The sequence below is a fragment of the Myotis nattereri genome (genome assembly GCF_964212035.1).
Source record: "Myotis nattereri genome assembly, chromosome: 2".
In the NCBI taxonomy this organism is placed as follows: Eukaryota; Metazoa; Chordata; class Mammalia; order Chiroptera; family Vespertilionidae; genus Myotis; species Myotis nattereri.
Window position 1 is genome coordinate 165,465,616 of NC_138076.1, and position 23,303 is coordinate 165,488,918.

At 42.8% G+C, this 23,303-nt stretch overlaps 1 protein-coding gene across 1 annotated transcript; it reads right to left on the minus strand.

Annotated features, from left to right (window-relative positions):
• Positions 1-435: 435 nt before the first annotated feature.
• Positions 436-14,963, minus strand: HIGD1C (HIG1 hypoxia inducible domain family member 1C; the record flags this gene model as incomplete). Its single annotated transcript, XM_081082630.1, has 3 exons — positions 436-500; positions 9,446-9,580; positions 14,822-14,963. 3 exons carry the CDS (start codon positions 14,961-14,963, stop codon positions 436-438), a joined length of 342 nt encoding a protein of 113 aa, XP_080938756.1.
• Positions 14,964-23,303: the final 8,340 nt, after the last annotated feature.

Genomic DNA, 23,303 nt, shown 5'->3' on the forward strand with positions numbered 1-23,303 from the left:
TGACCATTCTCTTCTGATGTAATTGTTGCCCATTCTAAAAGTGAGTTTATGAAAGCCTTAATTATTTGGGGAGAATTAAGCAATGTATAGATTGTCACATTTGATATGGATATAGAAAATTTCTGTAGCCACTATGTATAGCTAACTCCTACTTTTAAGGTTGGTTTGTCATAAGATAGATTATCTTCTGTCACTAACAACAGAATAAAAAAATTTAAATCAGAAAATCATGCTCTAGGTTCTGAAAGACATCATCAAGGATATTTTTGCGTTGACTATGATTATTGCTTTGGAAGTCGACTTCTTAAACAATTGAGACTTACTATACCAGGCTGTGAAAACTCTAATACTTCTGCAGTACAATTTGCTACATATTGAAAATTCATTCCTCATAATAGTTTTCAGAAGGCTTCTTGTATTTTTTTGTATGCAGCTTCATTTTTTGGACACATTGAAGAATCGAGGTCTAATGTAATCCTTATACATAGAATAGAGAACACCTAGAAACAAAAAGATGTATATCAATAGAGCATCCATGGGAACAAACACTGAATTTCTCCCACCTGCATTTTTTCAAAGCTAGCCCACAATTTAAAACAAACAAATCAACAAACAACACTTTCCATCTTATAAAGTTTTGGCTTGGATTATACAAGAAGCTCCAGAAAACACACACGCACACGCACACACACACACACAACTAAGAGCTATTTGAGATTAGTATAAGTCTGAATTTAGGATGTTATGCCATCCTAAAGTTTGAATTTTAAAATATTGGTGAAAGTGAAAATATCTGGCTAGGTATTAAAATTAAAAATAATGGGCACCTCAATTTAGCAAACATCTATTCAGTGTCTGCTCAGTATCCCAAGGAAAACAAAGGTGAATAAATCTAATCTCTGCTTCTAGGGATTTACAGTCTAATGGGTGAACTAGCTATGAGTTTAAGCCAGCCGTGGGCAAACTACGGCCTGCGGGCCGGATCCGGCCCGTTTGAAATGAATAAAACTAAAAAAAAAAGACCGTACCCTTTTATGTAAGGATGTTTACTTTGAATTTATATTAGTTCACACAAACACTCCATCCATGCTTTTGTTCCGGCCCTCCGGTCCAGTTTAAGAGCCCATTGTGGCCCTCGAGTCAAAAAGTTTGCCCACCCCTGGAAGCAGATGAGATAGGTGTGTATCTCCCATAGTATGAGGTCCTCGGGTGATGCGGAAAGGCTGAAGTAGGAAAAGGGTGAGGAACAGAGGAGATACTCCAGTGAATTCCAGCGATGTCAGCAGATGTTTATACCCAAAGCAAGTTAAGGAGTCAGATTTAAACTACAACTCATCCCCCCTCTTGTCCATAGCAATATCAAGGCATCACCTATCTCGTAGATTGTCTGAACTAATTCCTTTGCTGCAGTTTCCTTCCCCTTTCTTTCTGACCCTGCTTGTTAATACCTTTAAAGAGTGCACAGAAGATAAAGGGTCAGGAGGTTAGTTGTTCTTATCTCAACATGATAGCTAGGTGAGGCAGATGTCTGCACAGTTTTCTAAAGAAATAGTATGATAGCTTTCATCTCTATATATAAAAAGCCAGCGACTGTAACGGCCATAATGACCATAACAACCGGTCGCTATGACGCCCACTGTGGCCAGCGAACTGGCCCGATCAGGAGGTGGGGCTGGCCGGCCAACCTCACAGCCCTTCCCCGCTGCCGGCCTGCCCCTGATTGGGGCGGCTGGCCAAACGCCCCCTTTCTTCCTCCCCATCAGCCAGCCCCACCACGATAGGCCCGCAGCCCCTCCCCCTGGCTGGCCTCTCCCTGATCACACCCCCCCACCCCAATAGTGGGTGGGACTGGGCAGCCAACCTCCTGCAGCTCCTCCCCCTGGCCGCCCCACCCCTGATTGCACCCCCCACCCCAATAGGGGGCGGGGCCATCCAGCCAATCTCCTGCAGCCCCTCCCCCACCCAGCCCCACCCCAGATCAGCCTCCCCCCACCCAATCAGAGGCAGGGCCAACTGGCCAACCACCTATGGCCCCTCCCTCGGGCTGCTGGCCCCCAATCGGCACCCCCATCTCATTTGAGGGTGGGGCTGGCCAACACACTGCCCACAGTCCCTCCCCATGGCCGGCCCACCGTCCAATCACCCTCGGTCCCTTCCCCAAGCTGGCCTGGCCCTGATTGGGCCCGGATCAGGGTGGGCCTGCTGGCCAACCTCCTGCCATCTCCTCCTCCCGACAGGCCCAGCCCCGATCCGCCCTGATTGGGGCCAGGCTGGCCAGATCCAACCCGTGCATGAATTTGTGCACTGGGCCTCTAGTAGATGCATAGAACTCAAGATTTTTAACGTGAATTATTGTGGTATTGATGGAAATAACATTCTCAGATTCAGAGAGAATTATAAGACTTATTTCATTTCCCTGTGCTGCTGCTTCTTCTAATTTTTCTCTCTCTCTCTCTCTCTCTGGCTTAAAACAACAGAAATATGTTGTCTCACGATTCTGGAGACTGGCAGTCTGAAGTCAGGGTATCAGCAGACTTGTTACTTTCTGAAGGACACGAGGGAGAATCTACTCCACGCCTCTCCTGGCTTCTGACAGTGGCTGTGCTCCGTGGCTTGTTGATATGCACTCCAATCTCTGCCTCCATCATTACATGGCATTCTCTCCCTGTTTGTTCCCTGAGCTTTTTAGACACAGAATTCTTACCTCTTGCCTACCTCTTAAATGTTGGTGTTCCCTGCAGTTCTGAGCTCAACTCTTTTCACACCTGTTGCTTCACTGGTAAGCAAGTTAGATTTCTCTTCTGAGTATGAGATCCCATGTATATTCAATGTACCATATGTGCTATTTCTACATTTCATTGGAAAGTGGTCTCCAAACTTAAATTGTGCATAAGTAAAGAGTTGAGCATGCCCTTCAAGATGCACATTTGTTTATAAACAGTATACTAGTAAATGTCCCATGGTCAGCCTATATATTGGTAAAGTTTTTATTTTTAAGATAAAAATATTTTCTTCCCATATCCCCATGGATCTCCTTATATATCTCATAGGGTATGAGTACTCTAATTTGGAAACACCTGTCATAGGCATCTCAGTCACTATAATATAAAATTAAGAGTTCAGGCTCTGCCCTAGCCGGTTTGGCTCAGTGGATGGAGCGTCCGCCTGAGGACTGAAGGGTCCCGGGTTCGATTCTGGTCAGGGGCATGTACCTTGGTTGCGGGCACATCCCCAGTGGGGGGTGTGCAGGAGGCAGCTGGTCGATGTTTCTCTCTCATCGATGTTTCTGACTCTCTATCCCTCTTCCTTCCTCTCTGTGAAAAATCAATAAAATATATTAAAAAAAAAAAAAGAGTTCAGGCTCTGGAGTATATTTCCCATGTGATTGTAAACAAGTAACTTATTCTCTCTAAACCTCAGTTTCCTTATCTGTAAAATGGAATAATAACAGTACCTACCTCAAAGAGTATTGTTTAATAAAGACTGGTCTTTGTTCAGAATTCCTGGTATAAATCTAAAATCCTTGGAATTTCCCAAGTAGTAGGATTGCCTCGTTATTCATGAGCCCTTTGGAGCATACTTTAATTTATGCTAAATAAGTGACTCACGGTGGGCGCCTAGATAGCTTCAAGGTGTGGCTAATCAGACCAACCATGTGACCACAGGGTTCTTAGACCACCAAGGAGGGGAATAGGACTGGAGATTGAGCCAGCAATTCAATCAACCATCCTATATAATAAAGAGCTAATATGCTAATTTACCGAACAGCAGAACGACCATCTGGATGACCTTCTGGACGAAGCTGGTGCTGTGAGGGCTGAGCCCCTTGCATGAATTTTATGCGTTGGGCCTCTAGTACCTATATAATGAAGCCCCCAATAAAAGCTCTTCACACTGAAGTTCAGTGGAGTTCCTTGATTGATAAACACATTGATACTCTGGGAGTGTGACAAGCCCTGATCCCACAGGGAGAGAGCACAGAAGCTTTGAGCTTTTGATCCTCCCACACCTTTCCTATTGGCTGGTCCTGATTTGTATACTTTATAGTGAAACTACAATTGTAAGGAGATCCGTTCCTACAGCACAACATAACGCCATTTTCTTTCTTTTTTTTTTTTTATTGCTTAAAGTATTACAAAGGGTATTACATATGTGTCCATTTTATCCCCCCGCCCTAGACAGTCCCCTAGCCTCCCCTATCCCCCAATGTCTTATGGCCACTGGTTATGCTTATATGCATGCATACAAGTCCTTTAGTTGATCTCTTACCCCCCTACCTCCTGCCCCCCAACCCTCCCCGGCCTTCCCGCTGCAGTTTGACAATCTGTTTGAGGCAGCTCTGCCTCTGTATCTATTATTGTTCAAAAGTTTATAATGGTCTCTATTATCCATGAATGAGTGAGATCATGTGGTATGTTTCCTTCATTGACTGGCTTATTTCACTTAGCATAATGCTCTCCAGTTCCATCCATGACGTTGCAAATGGTAAGAGTTCCTTCCTTTTTAGAGCAGCATAGTATTCCATCGTGTAGATGTACCACAGTTTTCTAATCCATTCATCTACTGATGGACACTTAGGCTGTTTCCAGATCTTAGTTATGGTGAATTGTGCTGCTATGAACATAGGGGTGCATATATCTTTTCTGATTGGTGTTTCTGGTTTCTTGGGATATATTCCTAGAAGTGGGATCACAGGGTCAAATGGGAGTTCCATTTTCAGTTTTTTAAGGAAACTCCATACTGTCTTCCATAGTGGCTGCACCAGTCTGCATTCCCACCAGCAGTGCACAAGTGTTCCTTTTTCTCCACATCCTCTCCAGCACTTGTCGTTTGTTGATTTGTTGATGATAGCCAGTCTGACAGGTGTGAGATGGTACCTCATTGTTGTTTTGATTTGCATCTCTCGGATGATTAGTGACTTTGAGCATGTTTTCATATGTCTCTTGGCTTTCTGAATGTCCTCTTTTGAAAGGTGTCTATTTAGGTCCTTTGCCCATTTTTTGATTGGATTGTTTATCTTCCTTTTGTTAAGTTGTATGAGTTCCCTATAGATTTTGGAGATTAGGCCCTTATCAGATATGACATTGGCAAATATGTTTTCCCACACAGTGGGTTTTCTCGTTGTTTTGTTGATGGTTTCTTTTGCTGTGCAGAAGCTTTTTATTTTGATGTAGTCCCATTTGTTCATTTTCTCTTTAGTTTCAAGTGCCCTAGGAGCTGTATCAGTGAAGAAATTGCTTCGGCATATGTCTGAGATTTTGTTGCCTTTGGATTCTTCTAGAATTTTTATGGTTTCCTGTCGTACATTTAAGTCCTTTATCCATCTTGAGTTCATTTTTGTGTATGGTGTAAGTTGGTGGTCTAGTTTCATTTTCTTGCATATATCTGTCCAGTTTTCCCAACACCATTTATTGAAGAGACTATCTTGGTTCCATTGTATGTTCTTGCCTCCATAACGCCATTTTCACCGTAAGTCAGAGCCCACCTACAGAAGCACCTACGTCACTCACATGGAGCACATACACAGCAGTAATGAAGTGAAACAGTAAAAAAAGTTTGAAAGAAAGATAACAATTCCTGACCTTTACTTGTGATAAATAAATAATTAAAAACATAAAGCACATATGTACATATGTCAAAATGACGGAACTCTTTTTTTTTTTAATAAATAAATGGGAGATGGTGATGTAACCAAAAAACGACGTATGTCAAGTTCGACATAACCTGAGGACTGTCTGTATATTGTTTTCCTGAATTCTGTAAGTTGTTTTAGTAAAATAAACCTGAGGGAGTCTTGGGGACCCCTGAATTTGTAGCCAGTTTATCAGAAGTGCAGATGCCCTGGGGACCCCCAAAGGCTGGTGTCTGAAGTAAGGGCAGTATTTTTGGGAACTAGCCCTTACACCTCTGGCATCTGATCTGAGTTCCAGGTGGTGAGCATCAGTATTGAATTGTATTGCAGCATACCAGGTGGTGTCAAAGTAGGTATTAATGAGAGAACAATATATAAAGCAGAGTGGCTTGCACATCATTAGCAATCATTAGGTGTTGTTATTGTGTTGTCCAATATGCACTCATCCTCCCACCAAACTGGTTCCTTCTTTGCTCTTTATATTAATGAAAGGCAACCCTTACTTCTAGTTGCTCAATCCAGAAACCTAGGATCATCTTTGATTCCTCTTTCCCTTTCTTTTTCCAATCACTTTGTTGCCGAGTCCTCAGTATTTCTAGAAGCCATCTCCTATTTCCACTGCACTTAATTCAGATCCAACTCATCATCCGACTTCACTGTCTTTCTTCCTCCGGTCCGTTGCAAATCATCTCTAATCATTTTCCTCAACATTTTTTTCATGTTGAAATATACAAACACAGAAAGCAGTATATACAGCTTAAGTGACCAGATTAACAAGTAGTTGTAGAGTGAACACCTATAATTATGGGTCAAGAAATAGAATATTGCAGGCATCCTAGAAGCCTTCCAGGTCTCCCTTTCCAGCCATATTGTCCTCTTTTCTACCGGTAGCCACTGTTCTGAGGTCTATGATAGGGTTTCCTTCCTTGTCTTTATCTAGTGGCCCTAAACAAACAGTTCCATATTGCCTGTTTCTGATCTTTCTATAACGCAGGCATCTTTCTGTCCAAGATACTCCGCTGTGTTTAAACTCCTTACTGGCTCGCTTCATCGTGTTACTCCTCGTCTCACAACCATAAAAATCTGTTGGGGGTTTGTTTTATATAGATTGAACTAAGCTTTCGCTATATTTTCCAGAGTTCCCTTCCCTGCATAGTTGTGGGTTAGTTTGGCTCACGCGACCTTGAGGCATGAAGGTGAACGCTGAAGCAGCAGCTGCCATGTCCGGTTTACGCTTGGAGGGCTCGGTGCAGGGCACCAGGTGCAGTTGCTTGTCCGCTGGCTCACCTCGCTGTTGTTGGGCAGCAGGCCCACGGTGCCTTCAGCTCACCTGGATCTCCTCCCGGCTTATCCGGCCCCTAGGCCAGGGGTGGATGAGCTCTCTGAGAGAGGTGCTGCTTCTCCCACAGCTCACACCGGGATTAGGGCTGGAGTCAGTAAGAGACGGACTCGAGTTCCCCTCTGCCTTGGCGGGCTCCAGTTCATCCTTACAGATTCTAGTTTATTTTGCCTTCCCAACCACTGCCTTGGTAACCTCAGGCCCCAGCATCAGAAACACAAGCAACAAGCCTAACATGGATTTTAAACAGTCCATGCTCCCAAATTTGCTTAAGATCATATCTCTACAATAAATCCCTTTTTATATATTATCTCTAATAGTTTTCCTTCTCTGACTGAACCTTGATTGAAACAGAATTTGGTACCAGAAGCTTCCAGAGAGACATAACCATGAGGATAGTTCTTTGTGTTGGTTCCAGGTTATCTGGAATTGGTTCTCTGGTCTGAGTAGACTTACAGGTATTAATGGCCATTTCTTACAGCGATAAAGGGGATGCTAGCATGCATTAGCAGAAGATTTTGTGAAATTATCGCCTGTAGATACCCTTCCTTAATCAGATGCCTATAAAAAGCATGGCGTTTGCTGATCAAGTGTTTACTTCCATACAGCACTTGGTGGAAGCGGGAGTATAATACAGTTGGTTACTTCTAAGTGTGCCGGACAACGTGGGAAAACAAAATGGTGGGCCCAGGGCTTTTAATTCCTAGCTCCTGGTCCTGTGAGAGGCCTGAAGGCTGCATGACTTCCAGGAAAGAATTGCTTTCCTTTCATGCCCTGTTGCCCCCGAGGCATTTACAGGAGGTTCTGAGCAGCAGCCACAGTCTCTTTCTGCTTGGAAGGCACTGCCACAGCATGTTTTTGCTCATCTTGTGGCCCAGCTCCTGATACATAAGCAAGAGCTTCACAATTATATAGTCAGTCCAAATCCCTGTAAGTCCCTTATTATATATTACTACTAGTCATTCTGCTTCTCTCATCAAACACTGATTCGCCTACACACCCAGCCCTACGTTCCAGTGCCATTGCTTTTTCCTCTGCCTAGTGAATTCATCTCCTTCTCTGCCTAGTGAATTCCTCCATTTCTTGGCTCATTATACAGTTTACATCCTTAGAGAAGCCTCTTGGACTCTCAGCGCCAGTCAAATGCCCCTCCTTTGTGCCTGTGCTCCCAAAGCACCTGTGTTACCTCCGCCATAGCACCTATGACTTTGTATTTTCTTCTCCTGTTCTTGGTCTCTTTCCCTGAGGAGACGAACAGTATGTGAGGGTAGGGACCAAGCCCGACCCCCACATCTATAGACCAGCTCCGCGCCTTGCAAATAGAAAATGCCTAGTAAATATTTGCAGAAGGACAAAACGAGGACTATAACTTTGTAAAGTTTCTTTTTGTACTTTGTTCAAGACTCCCCTTATCACAGTTCATAGTAATAAGATAATTACCATTTAACTCCCTATTTGCAAGCCCCACACCTGTCTCCATAGTCCTAGACTTACTCTTAGGCTGATTCTACTCTGTACAGCCTGGAGGGGAGCTAAGAACATTGTGCCTTGGTCTCATGAATATAGACCCCCAAAAATCAAGATAATTTTGGTTCCAAAGTGGACTCTTTCTTAGAACTACAGTATATGATTTAGCTGTTGATATAACCTGCATTAACCAAATAATTTCTCTGGATTTGACTGTGTAAGTATCGCTGAATTTATAGACTAATAAAAAAGATTTCCTGTTGCTCAAACTTGGAATAAAAGGAGAATAAGGATATTAAGACTTGTGGACTCTAAAAATGTTTTCTTCCCAGTTAAACTTTAGTAATTATATCTGTTGTTCAAATCGGCTGGGAACCATGACTGCTGCTCTTAACTGAGCAATAAAGGCAGGTGTATAACTACTGCCTTCAGCTGTTGTAGGTATGAACTGTTTACTGCTTTTGTAATAGAGGCTAACAGGGCCCATAACCTAGCTCTCCACTGGGTTTTTAAAAATTGTTGTATAATTGCCATACAACATTACACTAACTTCAGGTGTACAACATACTGATTTGATATTTGTATATATCGTGAAATGATCACCACAGTAAGTCTAGTTGACATCCATCACCATACACAGTTACAGACTTATTTTCCCTGTGATGAGAACTTTTAAGATCTACTCTCTTAGCAACTTTCAGATATGCAACACAGTGCTGTTAGCTATAGTCGCCAATCTGTACATTCCATTCCATGACTTACTTATTTTATAACTGGAAGTGTGTACCTTCTGCCTACTGTGGCGGTGTTTTTTCAGTGTTTACAATTTTAAGAAAGTAAGCCTATATTGGGGCAGCAACCTCAACCAAGTGAAGCACTGTTTTTCTTACCAGTCTTCCACCGTTATGCCATCTTGACCCAATATTCATCTTCAACTAGGAATGAATAAAATAAATAAAAATACTCGCACAGATAGCTGGACACAAGCTACAAGTTAAGCAGGTTACCTAGAGTCACCGCTCCTACCACAAATCCTTGGGCAGCAACTCTCATGTGAATAAGATGAATGGACATTTTCTGATTTCTTCTGTTCTTTAACTTGTAAAGACCATAGGACACCACAGTCATAAAGCCTGCTATCCCTGTGAATTAAAAAAGGAGGGGTTATATAAGTAGCAGGCCAGATTGGCATGAGCTTAGAGAGTTGAATAAAGGACTGTCCAAAGGATTAGTGCTTAGAGGATGAGCAGCCAAGATAGCCAAGAAACCATGCTGGATTTGATTCACCAGATTTTATTTTATTTTAAAAAAATATTTTTATTTATTTCAGAGAGGAAGGGAGAGGGAGAGAGAGAGAGAAACACCAATGATGAGAGAGAATCATCTATCGGCTGCCTCCTGCACGCCCCCTACTGGGGATTGAGCCCTCCAGCCGGGCATGTGTCCTTAATAGGAATTGACCCCTGTACCCTTCAGCCTACAGGCCGATGCTCTATCCACTGAGTCAAACCAGCTAGGGCTGATTCACCAGATTTTAAAATGGACTCATAACTCATGGATTTAATATTTGCAGTTGAGCCTTTTCCCAGGAAAACTAGAACCATATAGTGTAGTAATTTGTTTAGTAATTTCTAATTTTCCTGAGGTATGATTTCAAATTGTGCATGCTGCAAGGCTTACATTTGGGCAAGTCCTTAGTAAGTACACCTACCAAACATCTTATAGCTTTTGAGTGTTTGGCTTTATTCCTTTCTACTTGTTATCAAATAATGAGCAAATGGAGTAAAGTGATAAAATTTGAATCTTCTATAAAATTGAGACATTAAGTGAATGAGAGATGTACAGGAAGTATGTAATTCCAGGAAGAACTGTGATTCTAGAAAACTCCAGAAATCCCTACAAATATTTCTGCATTCTCTACAAATGTTAAGGGTGAAATTTTTTCTGTGGCAATGAAGGTACTATGTAATTGGCTCCAAAACAGAAAACTGATCAACTGAATAGGAAAGATCTTGGAAAGAAATTTAAAACACAGTGATTAAAAAAAACCATCCAACCAACCAAACAAACAAAAAAAACCCAGTGTGATAACTTGAGCCACGACAATTCAAAATAATCAAATAACAGATAAAGGAATAATTATTTAATAAACATAATGAGTACAATTTATTGGTATAGAGAACTAACTTGGATTTCTATCTCACACCAGACACTACAAAAAAATCCTGGATGGGTTAGAATTAAATGTAAAAATAAAACAAAAATATCAACAACAAAAAAATAGAAGAAAATAGACTAGCATACTTATAACATCCAAAAGATGGCAAGGTAGAATTAAAATGACAAGGACAGATGTAATATTTTAACATAAGAATGAAGAAAACTTGAATAAAAGTGTGGGTCTATATTTTGAGTTTTCTCCTTTATCCTGCTGATATATGCATTTATCCCTCCATCTATATCACACCATCTTGTTTACTGTAGCTGTATGCCTTAGTATCATTTTAACCATTCTAGAACTTAAAACTTTCTGGGATTTTGATAGGAATTACACTAAACCTATAAATCAGTTTGGGGAGAATGACATCTTTATATTGAGTCTTCTAATCCATGAACACAATAGTCTCTACATTAGTTTAGGTCTTCTGTAATTTCTTTCATTAGCATTTTGTAATTTTCAGCATACAGATTCTGTACATATTTTCTTAAGCTGACACCTAAGCAATTTTCTTTGGAGTGATTGTAAATGGTATTATGGGGGTTTTTTTGGGCATTGTTCAAATATTCCTACGTAGACTTTATTTCACAAAATCATTTCCAATACCACTTTGCCTATGTGATACTATTAAAAAAAAATTTTGCAAATTCAGAAATTATGTGCTTTAAAAAGTCATTTCTTCTACTTTGAGAAAGGGTATTATGTTTTTAAGTTTGGTTTCCATGTGTCCATTGTTAGTACATAAAAATTCAATTGATATTTTATTTCAATTCCCTTGGCCAGGAATTGAACCCTAAGTTCCTGGTTCATAGGTCGACACTCAACCACTGAGCCACACCAGCGGGGCAATGCAATTGATATTTATGCAGAATAGCAAAGTTTTTTTAAAAAATATTTTTTAATTGATTTCAGAGAGGAAGGGAGTGGGAGAGAGAGATAGAAACATCAATGATGAGAGAGAATCATTGATTGGCTGCTTCCTGCATGCCCCACACTGGGGATCAAGCCTGACTGGGAATCGAACCGTGACCACCTCTGTTCGTAGGTAGATGCTCAACCACTGAGCCACACCGGCCAGGCAAGTTTTGATGAAATGTGTTGGCACCTGTGTATCTTCATAGGTGAGCAAGGTTATATTTATTCTTTTAGGATCCACTTAACAAATGGAAGTAAGAATCAGAGTAAATAAAAACATTTATATTTTATAGGCTTATTAGCAATAAATAAAATTGAACCCTAGTACACTGCTGGTGGGAATGCAGACTGGTGAAGCCATTATGGAGATTTTGGGAAAATTCCTTGGAGTATGTTCCCAAATTCTACCTTTGGGAACATACTCCAAGGAAATAAGCAAAAGAAAATTTAGGAAGTTGACACAAGCCAGTATGGAATTTTCTTAAAAAATAAAAAATTGAACTTCTGTTTGACCCAGTGATCCCACTTCTAGAAATATATCCTAAGAATCCTGAAACACCAATCAGAAAGAATATATGTACCCCCTATGTTCATAGCAGCACAATTCACAATAGCTAAGATCTGGAAACAGCCCAAGTGCCCATCAGTAGATGAGTGGATAAAAAAGCCGTGGTACATTTACACAATGGAATACTATGCAGCTATAAAAAGAAGGATCTTTGACCTATTGAGACAGCATGGAGGGACCTGGAGAGCATTATGCTAAGCAAAATAAGCCAGTCAGAGAAACAAATATCACGTGATCTCACTCATATGTGGAATCTACTGAACAAAATAAAGCGCCGAACAAAACAGGTCCAGAGGCATGGAAGCATGGCACAGACTGATGAATTTCAGGGGGAAGGGGAGTGGGGAATGGGCAGAGGTTAACCAAGGAATTTGGTTAATCAAAGCTTGCTATTCTGCCGGGCCAGTGTGGCTCAGTGGTTGAGCATGTATGCATAACCCATGGACACAGACAATAGTGTGGTGAAGGTCAGGTGGGGCGGGAACCGGGTGGAGGGGAGAAATGGGGGGATGGAGGGGGACATTTGTAATATTCTTAACAGTAAAGATAAAAAGTAAAATATAAAAATAAATTGAAATAAAAATGACAAGTATATAAAATCAGCAAAAAGCAAATACTAATAAAATGATGATGGTAGGCACATTGAGAGATGGTACCATGATGAAAGCTCTGTAAGTTTGGCTAAATCTTTCTGGAAAGAACTCTGGAAATATATAATAAGTGACATTAAACTGAACATGCTTCCTGCTCTGGAAATTCTACCTTTGGGAACATACTCCAAGGAAATAAGCAAAAGAAAATTTAGGAAGTTGACACAAAGATTTTGTAGCTACATTATATTTGAGGAAAACAAAACAGCCCAAATAGCTCAAACAAAGGAAAATCTGTCAGAGCTATAAAAAAATTGTAAGTATAGAAAGTACTAATACACAGAAATGTACATATGAAATGTTAAGTGAAAGAAGCAAAAACAATCTATCAACATAGTTTAAATGCACATAATATATGTACAGGTCTTAAGATCTAGGACCATTCTAAACAATATAAATAGATTATAATGATGGAAGTTGTTGAAGATAACAAAGAATGTTTTGTAAATTATTTGCACTGGACACTCTATCCTATAGCAGGAAATACATATTATTAAAATAACAATAGCTAAACAAACTACTCAATAATATATACCCCAATTTTATCATTATTTTTCTAGCAAAAACTTGGTTCTTTTTCCTTATCAAATCAAGGTTCTGTTCTTACTTAAATTGGTTTTGTTTCTTTTAGAGATTAAAGTCAGAACCTTTACTGTTTTCCATAGAGTGTCTCTGTAATTTGTATATAATTGAATTTAGCTGGAAACACTTTAATCTTTCTACTTTAATCACCTTAAATGTGTCTGGAAAATAATTTAATTTACGGCACTCACAGTGATCAATCCTGCTCATTACAGTGATCTGTGCAGGTGGCATTGAGGTCTTGAATTGTTTTTCTAGTTAAAAATGCTAAGGAGGGTAAATAAATCACTATAAATTTATTTGCTTAGATTTGTTATGGGTGCTATTACAAGTCATTCAAATTAATGAAACTTCTAAACACAATATTACTATAAAGTAAAACTTTAATTCTTGTTGATATGTGAATAATCACATGAAGTTGCTAGATTTACAGTGACAATGGAAACATGACATACCTACTTAGAAGGATTTATGGAATTAATCACAAACTTATGTAAGTCTAATTTAAATAGGTTATTGTAATGGTTTCCAAAGTTATAAGGAAAGAGGCATGGCTGCCGTATACAATAATAATGCTAAAGGCAGCTGAAGCATCCAAAAGAGAAGAGAAAGCTTCGATTTTAAAAAAACAATATTGGGGCCTAGATTTTTTTTAACCCTACATACATGTAGTATTTGTTGAAAATACTAAACACACTAAAAATACTAAATACTAAATATGTGTTGGGAAAGGATAAAGAGGCCAAGACTCCAGGTCTAATTATAATAACACTTCTTTAATCTAGAGACTACTTCACCATCAACCTCAACATCTGGAGTAGATCAGGAAGCCAGGAAAAAGGGTCGCTGAGCATGAATATCACATAGTTCATGCTCTCGGGTGCACAGGTAAGCCCAGGCTTTCGTTCAGAGCTTCCTTTCTCTGAATTGACTCATAGTTCTTCTAAGTTTAGGTATCTGGCTTCTAGTGCCAGAGAACATCAGAGGCAGAAGTTTTTTATGGTATCCAGTAATGTGGGAGAAACAAAAAATCTGTAAACATCAGACACAAGAATTTAAAGTTGGAGTTTCTTAGAGGACGGAGGGACCTATCCATCGCCATAGTCCCAGTAGACTCTCAGTGTGCTACTGAGTCATCACAGAAAATTAAAGTCCATTCAATTAATTCCCTTTAGATTGGCTGGGACCTAATAATTTTATTTAACCCTCTAATGAAGATGGATTAGAATAAAATCTGATGCTCCATAATAATAATAGCTAACCATTATTGGGGATTCACCATATACTAGAAACTTCTGAAAGTTTAGCTTATGCTTAGAGGGTGTTAGCTTCAATTATCTGAAAAAAAAAATCAGTTACATAAAACATTTCAATCCTCCAAGATACTGGGCAAAGCATTACTGTACGATTACAAACAGTTTTTCAGCATCCAGTCAAGGCTTGTACTTACCTACAGGCACAAAGGGGGAGTCTCTAGATTTCCTGATCAGCCGGGAAAATTGACCTTCGTCCTCATCTGCTGACCACTGGTTATCTGATGACATTTTTCTCTCTAGTAACGGTAGGGGATAAATGAGGTTGCTGTGAATCATTAAAAAGAGTCCATTTATCTTCTCCCAATATACTTTTAAAATATATATATATTTTATATATATATATAAATTTTTTTATTGATTTCAGAGAGGAAGGGAGAGAGAGAGATAGAAACATCAATGATGAGAGAGAATCATTGATCGGCTGCCTCCTGCACATCCCGCTCTGAGGATTGAGCCCACAACCCAGACATGTGCCCTGACCGGGAATCTAACTGTGACCTCCTAGTTCATAGGTCTACACTCAACCACTGAGCAACATTGGCCGGGCTCCCAATATCCTTTTGATTACGTGGTCTGTCTTCATTTGTTTGTCATGTCTGTCTGCTCAATTGAAATAAAGTCACCTTTTCTTCACCCTTTTCATCATGGAATCCTTTCATTTTGTGTAGAGAGGGTAAAAGAAAAATATATAAAGAGTCATAATCAGATTCCATGAATACAGAGTGAAACAGATCCTGATTATGTTTTCAGGCTCTGTTCACTGCTCAGCATTTGAGATCATTGGGAACCTCAGAATTCTCCCACAAACAGTAAGAACACAGAGTTTATTTGACAAAATATCATTTTAAAGAATGACAGCAGTGCCAACACAGGCAACAATACTTTCAGATTTACTGGGGATGGAAGAGTGAGCACTCCAGTTCTACAGGATGTGCAGAGCATGATAAAGTCATTGGTATTTATCAAACACCTACCATGTGCCAGGTGCTGTGCTAGACAAGGGCAAAAACCTTCCTCGTCCACCCAGGAAGAACGAGGAAACTTGGAAGAGCAGCTCTAGTCACTATCAACATGGCTTAACAGCACCTCAGCCTGTTATCCCTGCAACGTGCTACCTTCATCTCAAAACGTCAAATAGGATGGCTTCATCCTATGAATCAGCTTCCATTAGCAAATGCAATGGGGCAGTGGAGAAGCACAGTACCTTTGGCGTAGCCCACCACCTGCTGTGTCCTGGTGTTCCCAAAGCAGAGAGCAGTAGATCAGAACAGCGTTGTAAGGCTGAACACACTTCGCTCAGCTTCCAGCTAATTGATAGATAATGGGAAAGCCCATCAGCCCATCAGCACCCTCCTCCCAGGGGGAGTGGCGAGCTGGTATTGGCCAAAGTTTTCACAGCCACACTGGGAAGCAGCAGCACCTGGACCACAAGCATTGGGCTTTCAAAGGCAGCATTGAGGAGACATTAAGGCTTTTGGAGATGCCATTACCTCATTCTGTCTTCACAAGGGAACTCCCCACTTCCCTCTGTGGCTGTGAGTGCTGGTACACGGCTTCAAGGCCCAAAATAAAGAGGAAAGTGGGCGCAGAGGACAACACTGGGTATGTGGGTAGGGATGGGGTCAGCCATCTGAGGGCTAAGGTTCTCATCTTTTAGGAATATGTGCTGGTCAGAAGGGCAGCCCACTGTGGCTGGTGGACGCTGCTTCGCTTCTGTTGTGACCGCGCCCTTGGACACCTTGAGGCCTCACCGCCTCGACCATAACGAACGACACTCTGGCCTGCTAACTAGTTACACGACCCCGAGCGGTCGGCGTCCCCCAACTTCTTAGAGGGACAAGGGGCGTTCAGCCACCCGAGATTGAGCAATAACAGGTCTGTGATGCCCTTAGATGTCTGGGGCCACAGGATGAGGGCAGAGGACCAGGTAGCGTTGGCGGTTTTTTCCTTATAACTTTAATTTTTTTTCTTTTAAGCCAGACTTACAGAGAAGTTCCCAGAACAGTACCAAGAATTGTATGCCCCGCACCCAGGTTCTCCATGGCTAACATTTAGTCACATTTGTTTGGTCATTTTTCTCTAGATGTGATTTCTTCCTTTCGTCGGTTACTTTGTAGAATGTCTTTCAATTTAGATTCTTTCTGATGCTTTCTCATCCTTAGAATGAGGTTATGCATTTCGGGCAGAATACCACAAAAGAGAGGCTGTGTCCGTAGTGTGTGCTATCACGAATAAAGTCAGCTTGCTTGGGGGAAGTAACTTTGATCCAGGTAGTATGCTTATAAATAACTAACAGTTGGTTCTCAGGGGTAAAAAGCCTGGATTTGTAACACTTGCGGATTTCGGTGCAAATACCCCCATCACGGTCATGTCATCACTGAACACAACATTGGGAAGGGGTGCGCCTCTCTTGAGTTGGGGTGAGTCAGCAGTAGCACACCCCTGCATTGTCACTGGATTAAGGTGGGGTGTGCAAGTTTTTAGCAAGGTTACTATTTCCCCTTTTATAGTTACCGTCTTTTGTGATGAGATATTTTGATATTGTACAAATATCCTGTTATTTATCAGACTTTTACCCATTAATTTCAGCATCCATTGATGATTCTTTTTTTTTTCCCATTGATGATTCTTGCCTGAATCAATTAATAAATGGTCATTTTTTAAAGCCATAATTTCTTTTGTATTTTTTAGTTGGCATTCTACTATAAGGAATTGCTTTCTTTTATTTCCTATTTATTTGTATCCGTTTGGACTCATGCATTTCTATTTAATTCAGTAGGTTATCCATTTCTATAATTATTGATTTTGATGGTCCAATGGTCCCAGGTTTGGCTAGTATGAGTCCCTTCAAGCTGGCTCTTATGTCCTATTGATATGGCTCCATTATTCTTCGAACCCTTTTTATAACCTGACCTAACATGTTGTTGCAGGCTTTCCCGCACCCTCACCCCACACCCCGCCCCTCCCGGGTCTCTCAGGCATGCATCTGTGTTGAGTAGAGATTTCTTTGTTGGATTATAGTTGGTTAACTTGTGGAAGTTTCAGAGGGAGAGAACAAGGTACGCTCTCGCGCTGTCATTCCTCTGATATCGTTCAGTGTCAGATACAGTTTAAAGATTGAGAAAGACTCAGTCTGAATTAAGTATATTGGACATAAGAGATTTTTACTTTTTAGGAATGATAAATTGAGAATGGTCATTTTCCTTGTTCCCATGAAATTCTCTTCAGGTTCCCAAGTGGTTTCCTTTAGAAACAAAATAATGCCTTGCTTGATTGGCAAATTGCTGTGTTTTAAAAAATTTATCTAGAAATTTGGAGCATTGGCTATTCTATATTCATTTCTTTCTTTAAAAATTTGTTTTTATTGATTTCAGAGAGAAAGGGAGAGGAAGAGAGAGATAGAAACATCAACAATGAGAGAGACTCAGTGATTGGCTGTCTCCTGCATGCCCACATTGGGGATCAAGCCCACAACCCAGGCATGTGCCCTGACTGGGAATCAAACCATGACCTCCTGGTTCATAGGTTGATGTTCAACCACTGAGCCATGCTGGCCAGGCTCTACATTCATTTCTTTTGTCCTCAGTTAACGTGACCTCCCCCCACCTCGATTCTCTGATGTTTTCACGGTTCAGGGAATTCCGGTTATTGTCTAAAGTAGCCTGAATGCTTTAGGATTTAAATAGTGAGATAAAGCAATACTGAAGAGTTTTCCTTTTTGCTTTTGTTGATATTAGTCTGCCATGATTCATTATACTCTCAGCTGTCTTACAGATAAGCAAGAGTGAAATTTATGTGAAGTTCTGTGTTTTCTGAAGCAGCACTAAAGGGAAAGGCTTATTTAAGGCCGAGTACGGAAAGAACTACCGTGCAGTGGTTCCGTTTCTATTCAAGTGTAAAATAGGTAGAAATTCGGAAGAAACAGAACGCGTAGGAACAGAATGTTTCATAATGTAAATAAAAGAAATGTTGAATGTTCTTTTTTCATTAGCCATTAAAATAAGTGTTGGGCTCATGGGCCCAGGTTCTTAACAAAATTAACAAGAAGCTGATGGAAATAGTGGCCATGCCAAAACCCGCCTGTCAGGCTTTGGGGCCCAGCTGTGCCTGCTTTCTTGCAGTTCCTTGAACATGAAACTGGACAAACAATGGGTCCAGGCTGCCTGTCACTACTTGAGCCAATTAAGCAGAGACAGGGTTGCGGTGGTGGTATAGTGGTGAGCATAGCTGCCTTCCAGTTAAGCAGAGACAGGGTTGAACCATATATGAGTGTTTATTCCAATACTGCCGGCAGTCTGGGAGAGCAGCATGTTATCCACGAAAATCTGCTCAATCTCCCCTCCCCCATAGCCAGATGCTGATATTGGATAGAAGGGCAAAGATTACATGGGGAAGTGCGCAAAAGGAATAAGAATGGGTATAATGGTTACAGGTTACAGGCCATGTAGGCTGGGGAGTGGGGAGCAGGGGTGTGGGGTGGGAATGTTGCAAAGGATTGACGCCTCTTGGACTCTGTTGTTTTGGCAACAAAAGTTGTTCATCTTTCCCTGATAATAGGCAGTTCTTGGATAAGGAGAATGGACCACATTCCGGGTTAACTCCCTTGTCCCAGGGTGTACAACTCAGCCAGGTGAGAATATGCTTTCTCTAATCAGAACAGAACCATCATGGTTAACAGAGCATCATTAATATTTCTTACTAGAGGCCCATTGCAGGAAGATTCCTGCAAGAATAGGGCTTCCTGAGACCCCAGCGAAGCAGAGAAAGGAGCGAAGCCCACTGAGGCGGGCTTCACTCCCTTCTCCGCTGCCTCGCTCCCTCCCTTTGCCACTTAGCCCTCGGCTCCCCCACTTCTCTGCCACCTGGGCTCTCTCCCTTCTCCGCCGCTTTGCTCCCTCACCAGGTCACGGATCCAAGGCCCGGATCCCCCAGGCTGTGTTGGGCGCTACCGGCCCCACCTCGCCAGGTCAGGGGTCCGGGTCCCAGGTCCTGCAGGCAGCGTCATGTGCTGCCAGCCTCGCCTGCAGTATGCAAATTAGCCGCCATATTTGTCGGCAGTTAATTTGCATATCATGCTGATTAGCCAATGGGAGGCATAGCGAAGGTATGGTCAATTACCCTGCTTGTCTATTATTAGATAGGATAACCATAGCTAACAATCATGGTTAACAGAGCACAATTAATATTCCTACCCCTAACAAACATACTGTGTTTCCTCTCTTCATTAGTTGGTGGCACAAGCTGTTACATTAGACTGAAATGCTCTTTTTTTTTCTTAAAGATTTTTATTTGTTAGAGAGAGAGGAAGGGAGAGAGAGAGAGAGCGAAACATCAATGTGAGAGCAAAACATCAGTCAGCACCTCCATCCCCCCACCGGGCCTGTGTCCTGACCAGGAATTGAGTCAGCAACCCCTCAGTGCACAGGCTGATCCCCACCAACTGAGCCACATTGGCCAGGGCAGGCTGCAATACTGCTTACTCATCTTCTGCAATTCAGCTCAGATGCCATTTCCTCAAGGACGCCTCTGAGCCTCTTCCTCCTGGATAGACCGTATTCTGTTCTCTTCCCAAGCTTCTCCCTCATAGATAGCATCATCACAACTGTATGCTTCAGGAGGGAGGGACTGGGGCTAGCTTATTCAGGACTCTAAGCCAAGCTCCAAGAGCAGAGTACCCAGTAGGCACTCACATTTGTTGAATGAAGTTCAACATTTATTAAGCACCAAGTGCTTCACTTCATTACCTCCTCACAATAACTCTGTAGGTCAATATTATCCCCATTAACAGGCGAGGAAAGTGAGACAAGGGAAGTAACTTGCTCAAGGTCACACAGTAGATGATGACACAGCCAGGACTTGACCTAGGTCACTTTGATGCCAAAGCCAATGTCATTTTGACTTTTATTTTTCTCATTGTATGCAATTATCCCACTGGAAAGCCAGTGTTGTAAGCATAGTACTGTGTGATCTACTGCAGGAAAGTAGACAGAGTGTCTGATCAAAATGCAGCAATGAGCCCTGGCTGGTGTGCTCCATGGGTAGAACATCTGCCTGAGCACCAAAGGGTCCCAGATTCAGTTCCCAGTCAATAGTACATCCCTGGGGGGGGGGGGGGGAGGGAAAAGAGTACATACCTGGGTTGCAGATTACACATGGCCCTGCCTCCTGCACATGGCCCTGATCAGGCCTGTGTGGGAGGCAACCAATCGATGTGTCCCTCTCATCTCTCTCTCTCTCTCTTCCTCTCCCTTCCACTCTCTCTTAAAAAATTAAAATGCAGCAATGAGCTTATCCTGGACATTTGTGGTGTGCCTTCCCAGCATCCATTCCCCCTTACCCCAGTCACAGGCTCTGTTTTCATCTGGATAATCCACAAGTCTCCTTGTCTCAGTCCACATGATCTGGGTGTGCTCAACCCCAGGGATGGAACACAGGGATTTACACTTGAGCCAAACAGCATAATCCATCCCATCTAAACATGATTGGTTCAGAAAAGGGCTGACCCAGTATCTACACTAATAAAAGACAAACATGCAAATTGACCATGCCTTCGCTACACCTTAAGCCATACCCACCAGCCAATCAGAGCAACTATATGCAAATTAACCCAACCAAGATGGCAGCCGGCAGCCATGGAGCTGGAGCAAGCAGGAGGCTTGGTTGCCCCAATGATGGAGGAAGCCAAGCTTCCCTCCCACCCACCCTGGCTGTCTCTGAGCTCCTCTCAAGGCTACAAAGTTTCAATTATAGAAGGTAAATAAATCCCAGAATTAAAAAAGAAGAAAAGGAGAGCTGGGAGCTTCCATCGCCAGGGGGTGCTTGGCCAGCCTGAAAACGGCCCTCAGCCCCTCACCCAGACTGGCCAGGCACCCCAGTGGATCCCCCACCCTAAAGGGTATGTGGCCAGCCTGAAAACAGCCATCAGCCCCTCACCCAGGCTGGCCAAACCTCTATGGGGTGAGGGTCTCCACTGGGGGGGGGCTTGACCAGCCTGAAAACAGCCATCAGCCCCTCACCCAGGCTGGCCAGGCACCCCAGTGGGGACCCCCACCCTTAAGGGGGGTGTGACCAGCCTGCAAACAGCCATCAGCCCCTCATCCAGGCTGGCCAGGCACCCCAGTGGGGACCCCCACCCTTAAGGGGGTGTGACCAGCCTGCAAACAGCCATCAGCCCCTCACCCAGGCTGGCCAGGCACCCAAGTGGGGACCCCCACCCTTAAGGGCGTGTGACCAGCCTGCAAATAGCCATCAGCCCCTCACCTAGGCTGGCCAGGCACCCCAGCGGGACCGCCACCCTGATCCGGGACACCCTTCAGGGCAAGCCAGCTGGCCCCCACCCATGCACCAGGCCTCTATTCTATATAATAAAAGGGTAATATGCAAACTGACCCTAACAGCAGAACGACTGGGAATGACTGGTCACTGTGACACACACTGACCACCAGGGGGCAGACACTCAATGCAGGAGCTGCCCCCTGGAGGTCAGTGCACTCCCACAGGGGGAGCTCTGCTCAGCCACAAGCCAGGCTGATGGCTGCCAGTACAGTGGTGGTGGTGGGAGCCTCTCCCGCCTCCTCAGCAGTGCTAAGGGTGTCCGACTGCAGCTTAGGCCTGCTCCCTGCTGGCAAGTGGACATCCCCCAAGGGCTGCCAGGCTGCCAGAGGGATGTCTGACTGCCAGCTTTGGCCCAATCCCCCAGGGAGCAGGCCTAAGCCAGCAGGTGGACATCCTCCAAGGGGTCCCAGACTGCAAGAGGTCATAGGCTGGGCTGAGGGACCCTCCCCAAGTGCACACATTTTTGTGCACCGGGCCTCTAGTTGTCAATAAGAGCCTATTGAGTCTCAGTCGTCAGGCTGTTGGAATGATCATAAATATGTGTCATTCTGGGCCTGAGGAGGAAAGCAACGATAAAGTAATATGGCAGCTGTAGTCAAGACAGGTTTTGTGGTTTTGGGAATCAGGGCTTATAAGACTTGCTCTTTAACTTGTGGAATGTAAGAAACTTCATTTATTTATTTCTCTGCACGTTAGTGTTGTCTATAGAAAGTGAGCATAGGCCTGGCCGGTGTTGTTCAGTGGTTAGAATGCCATCCCATATACTGAAGGGTCCCAGGTTCTATTCCTGGCCAGTGCACAGGCCCGGGTTGCAGGTTCAATCCCTGGTGGGGGTGTGTGAGGCAACTGATTGATGTTTTTCTCTTGCTCTCCCTCTTTCTTACTCTCAAATCAATGAAAAACATATCCTCAGGTGAGGATTAAAAAAGAAAAAGCGAGGATAATATTTGCCAAATCACTTAAGTAAGAAGGCATTGGTAAGAATGTACCTAGTACTTTGTACTTTGCTGTTATTTACCTTCCAAGATGCCAGTAACATTTCACCATGTCAACCTGTGGCTTTTCATAGTTCTCACCCACTAGACTGACCTAACCAGTAGTGAGGTGGGTAGAGTAAGGAGGTTCCTGCTTTGGGGAGACTGTAGTGGGAGGAGATTCTGTTCCATTGCTCAGGAGGCCTTAGGTGAGTGTCAGACCTCACTGTAACAGTAACTGTTTCATGTTCCACCGCGAACAGTGAGCCTCCTTTCTTTCTGCTCTCTGGATTTCACAAGCCGGGTC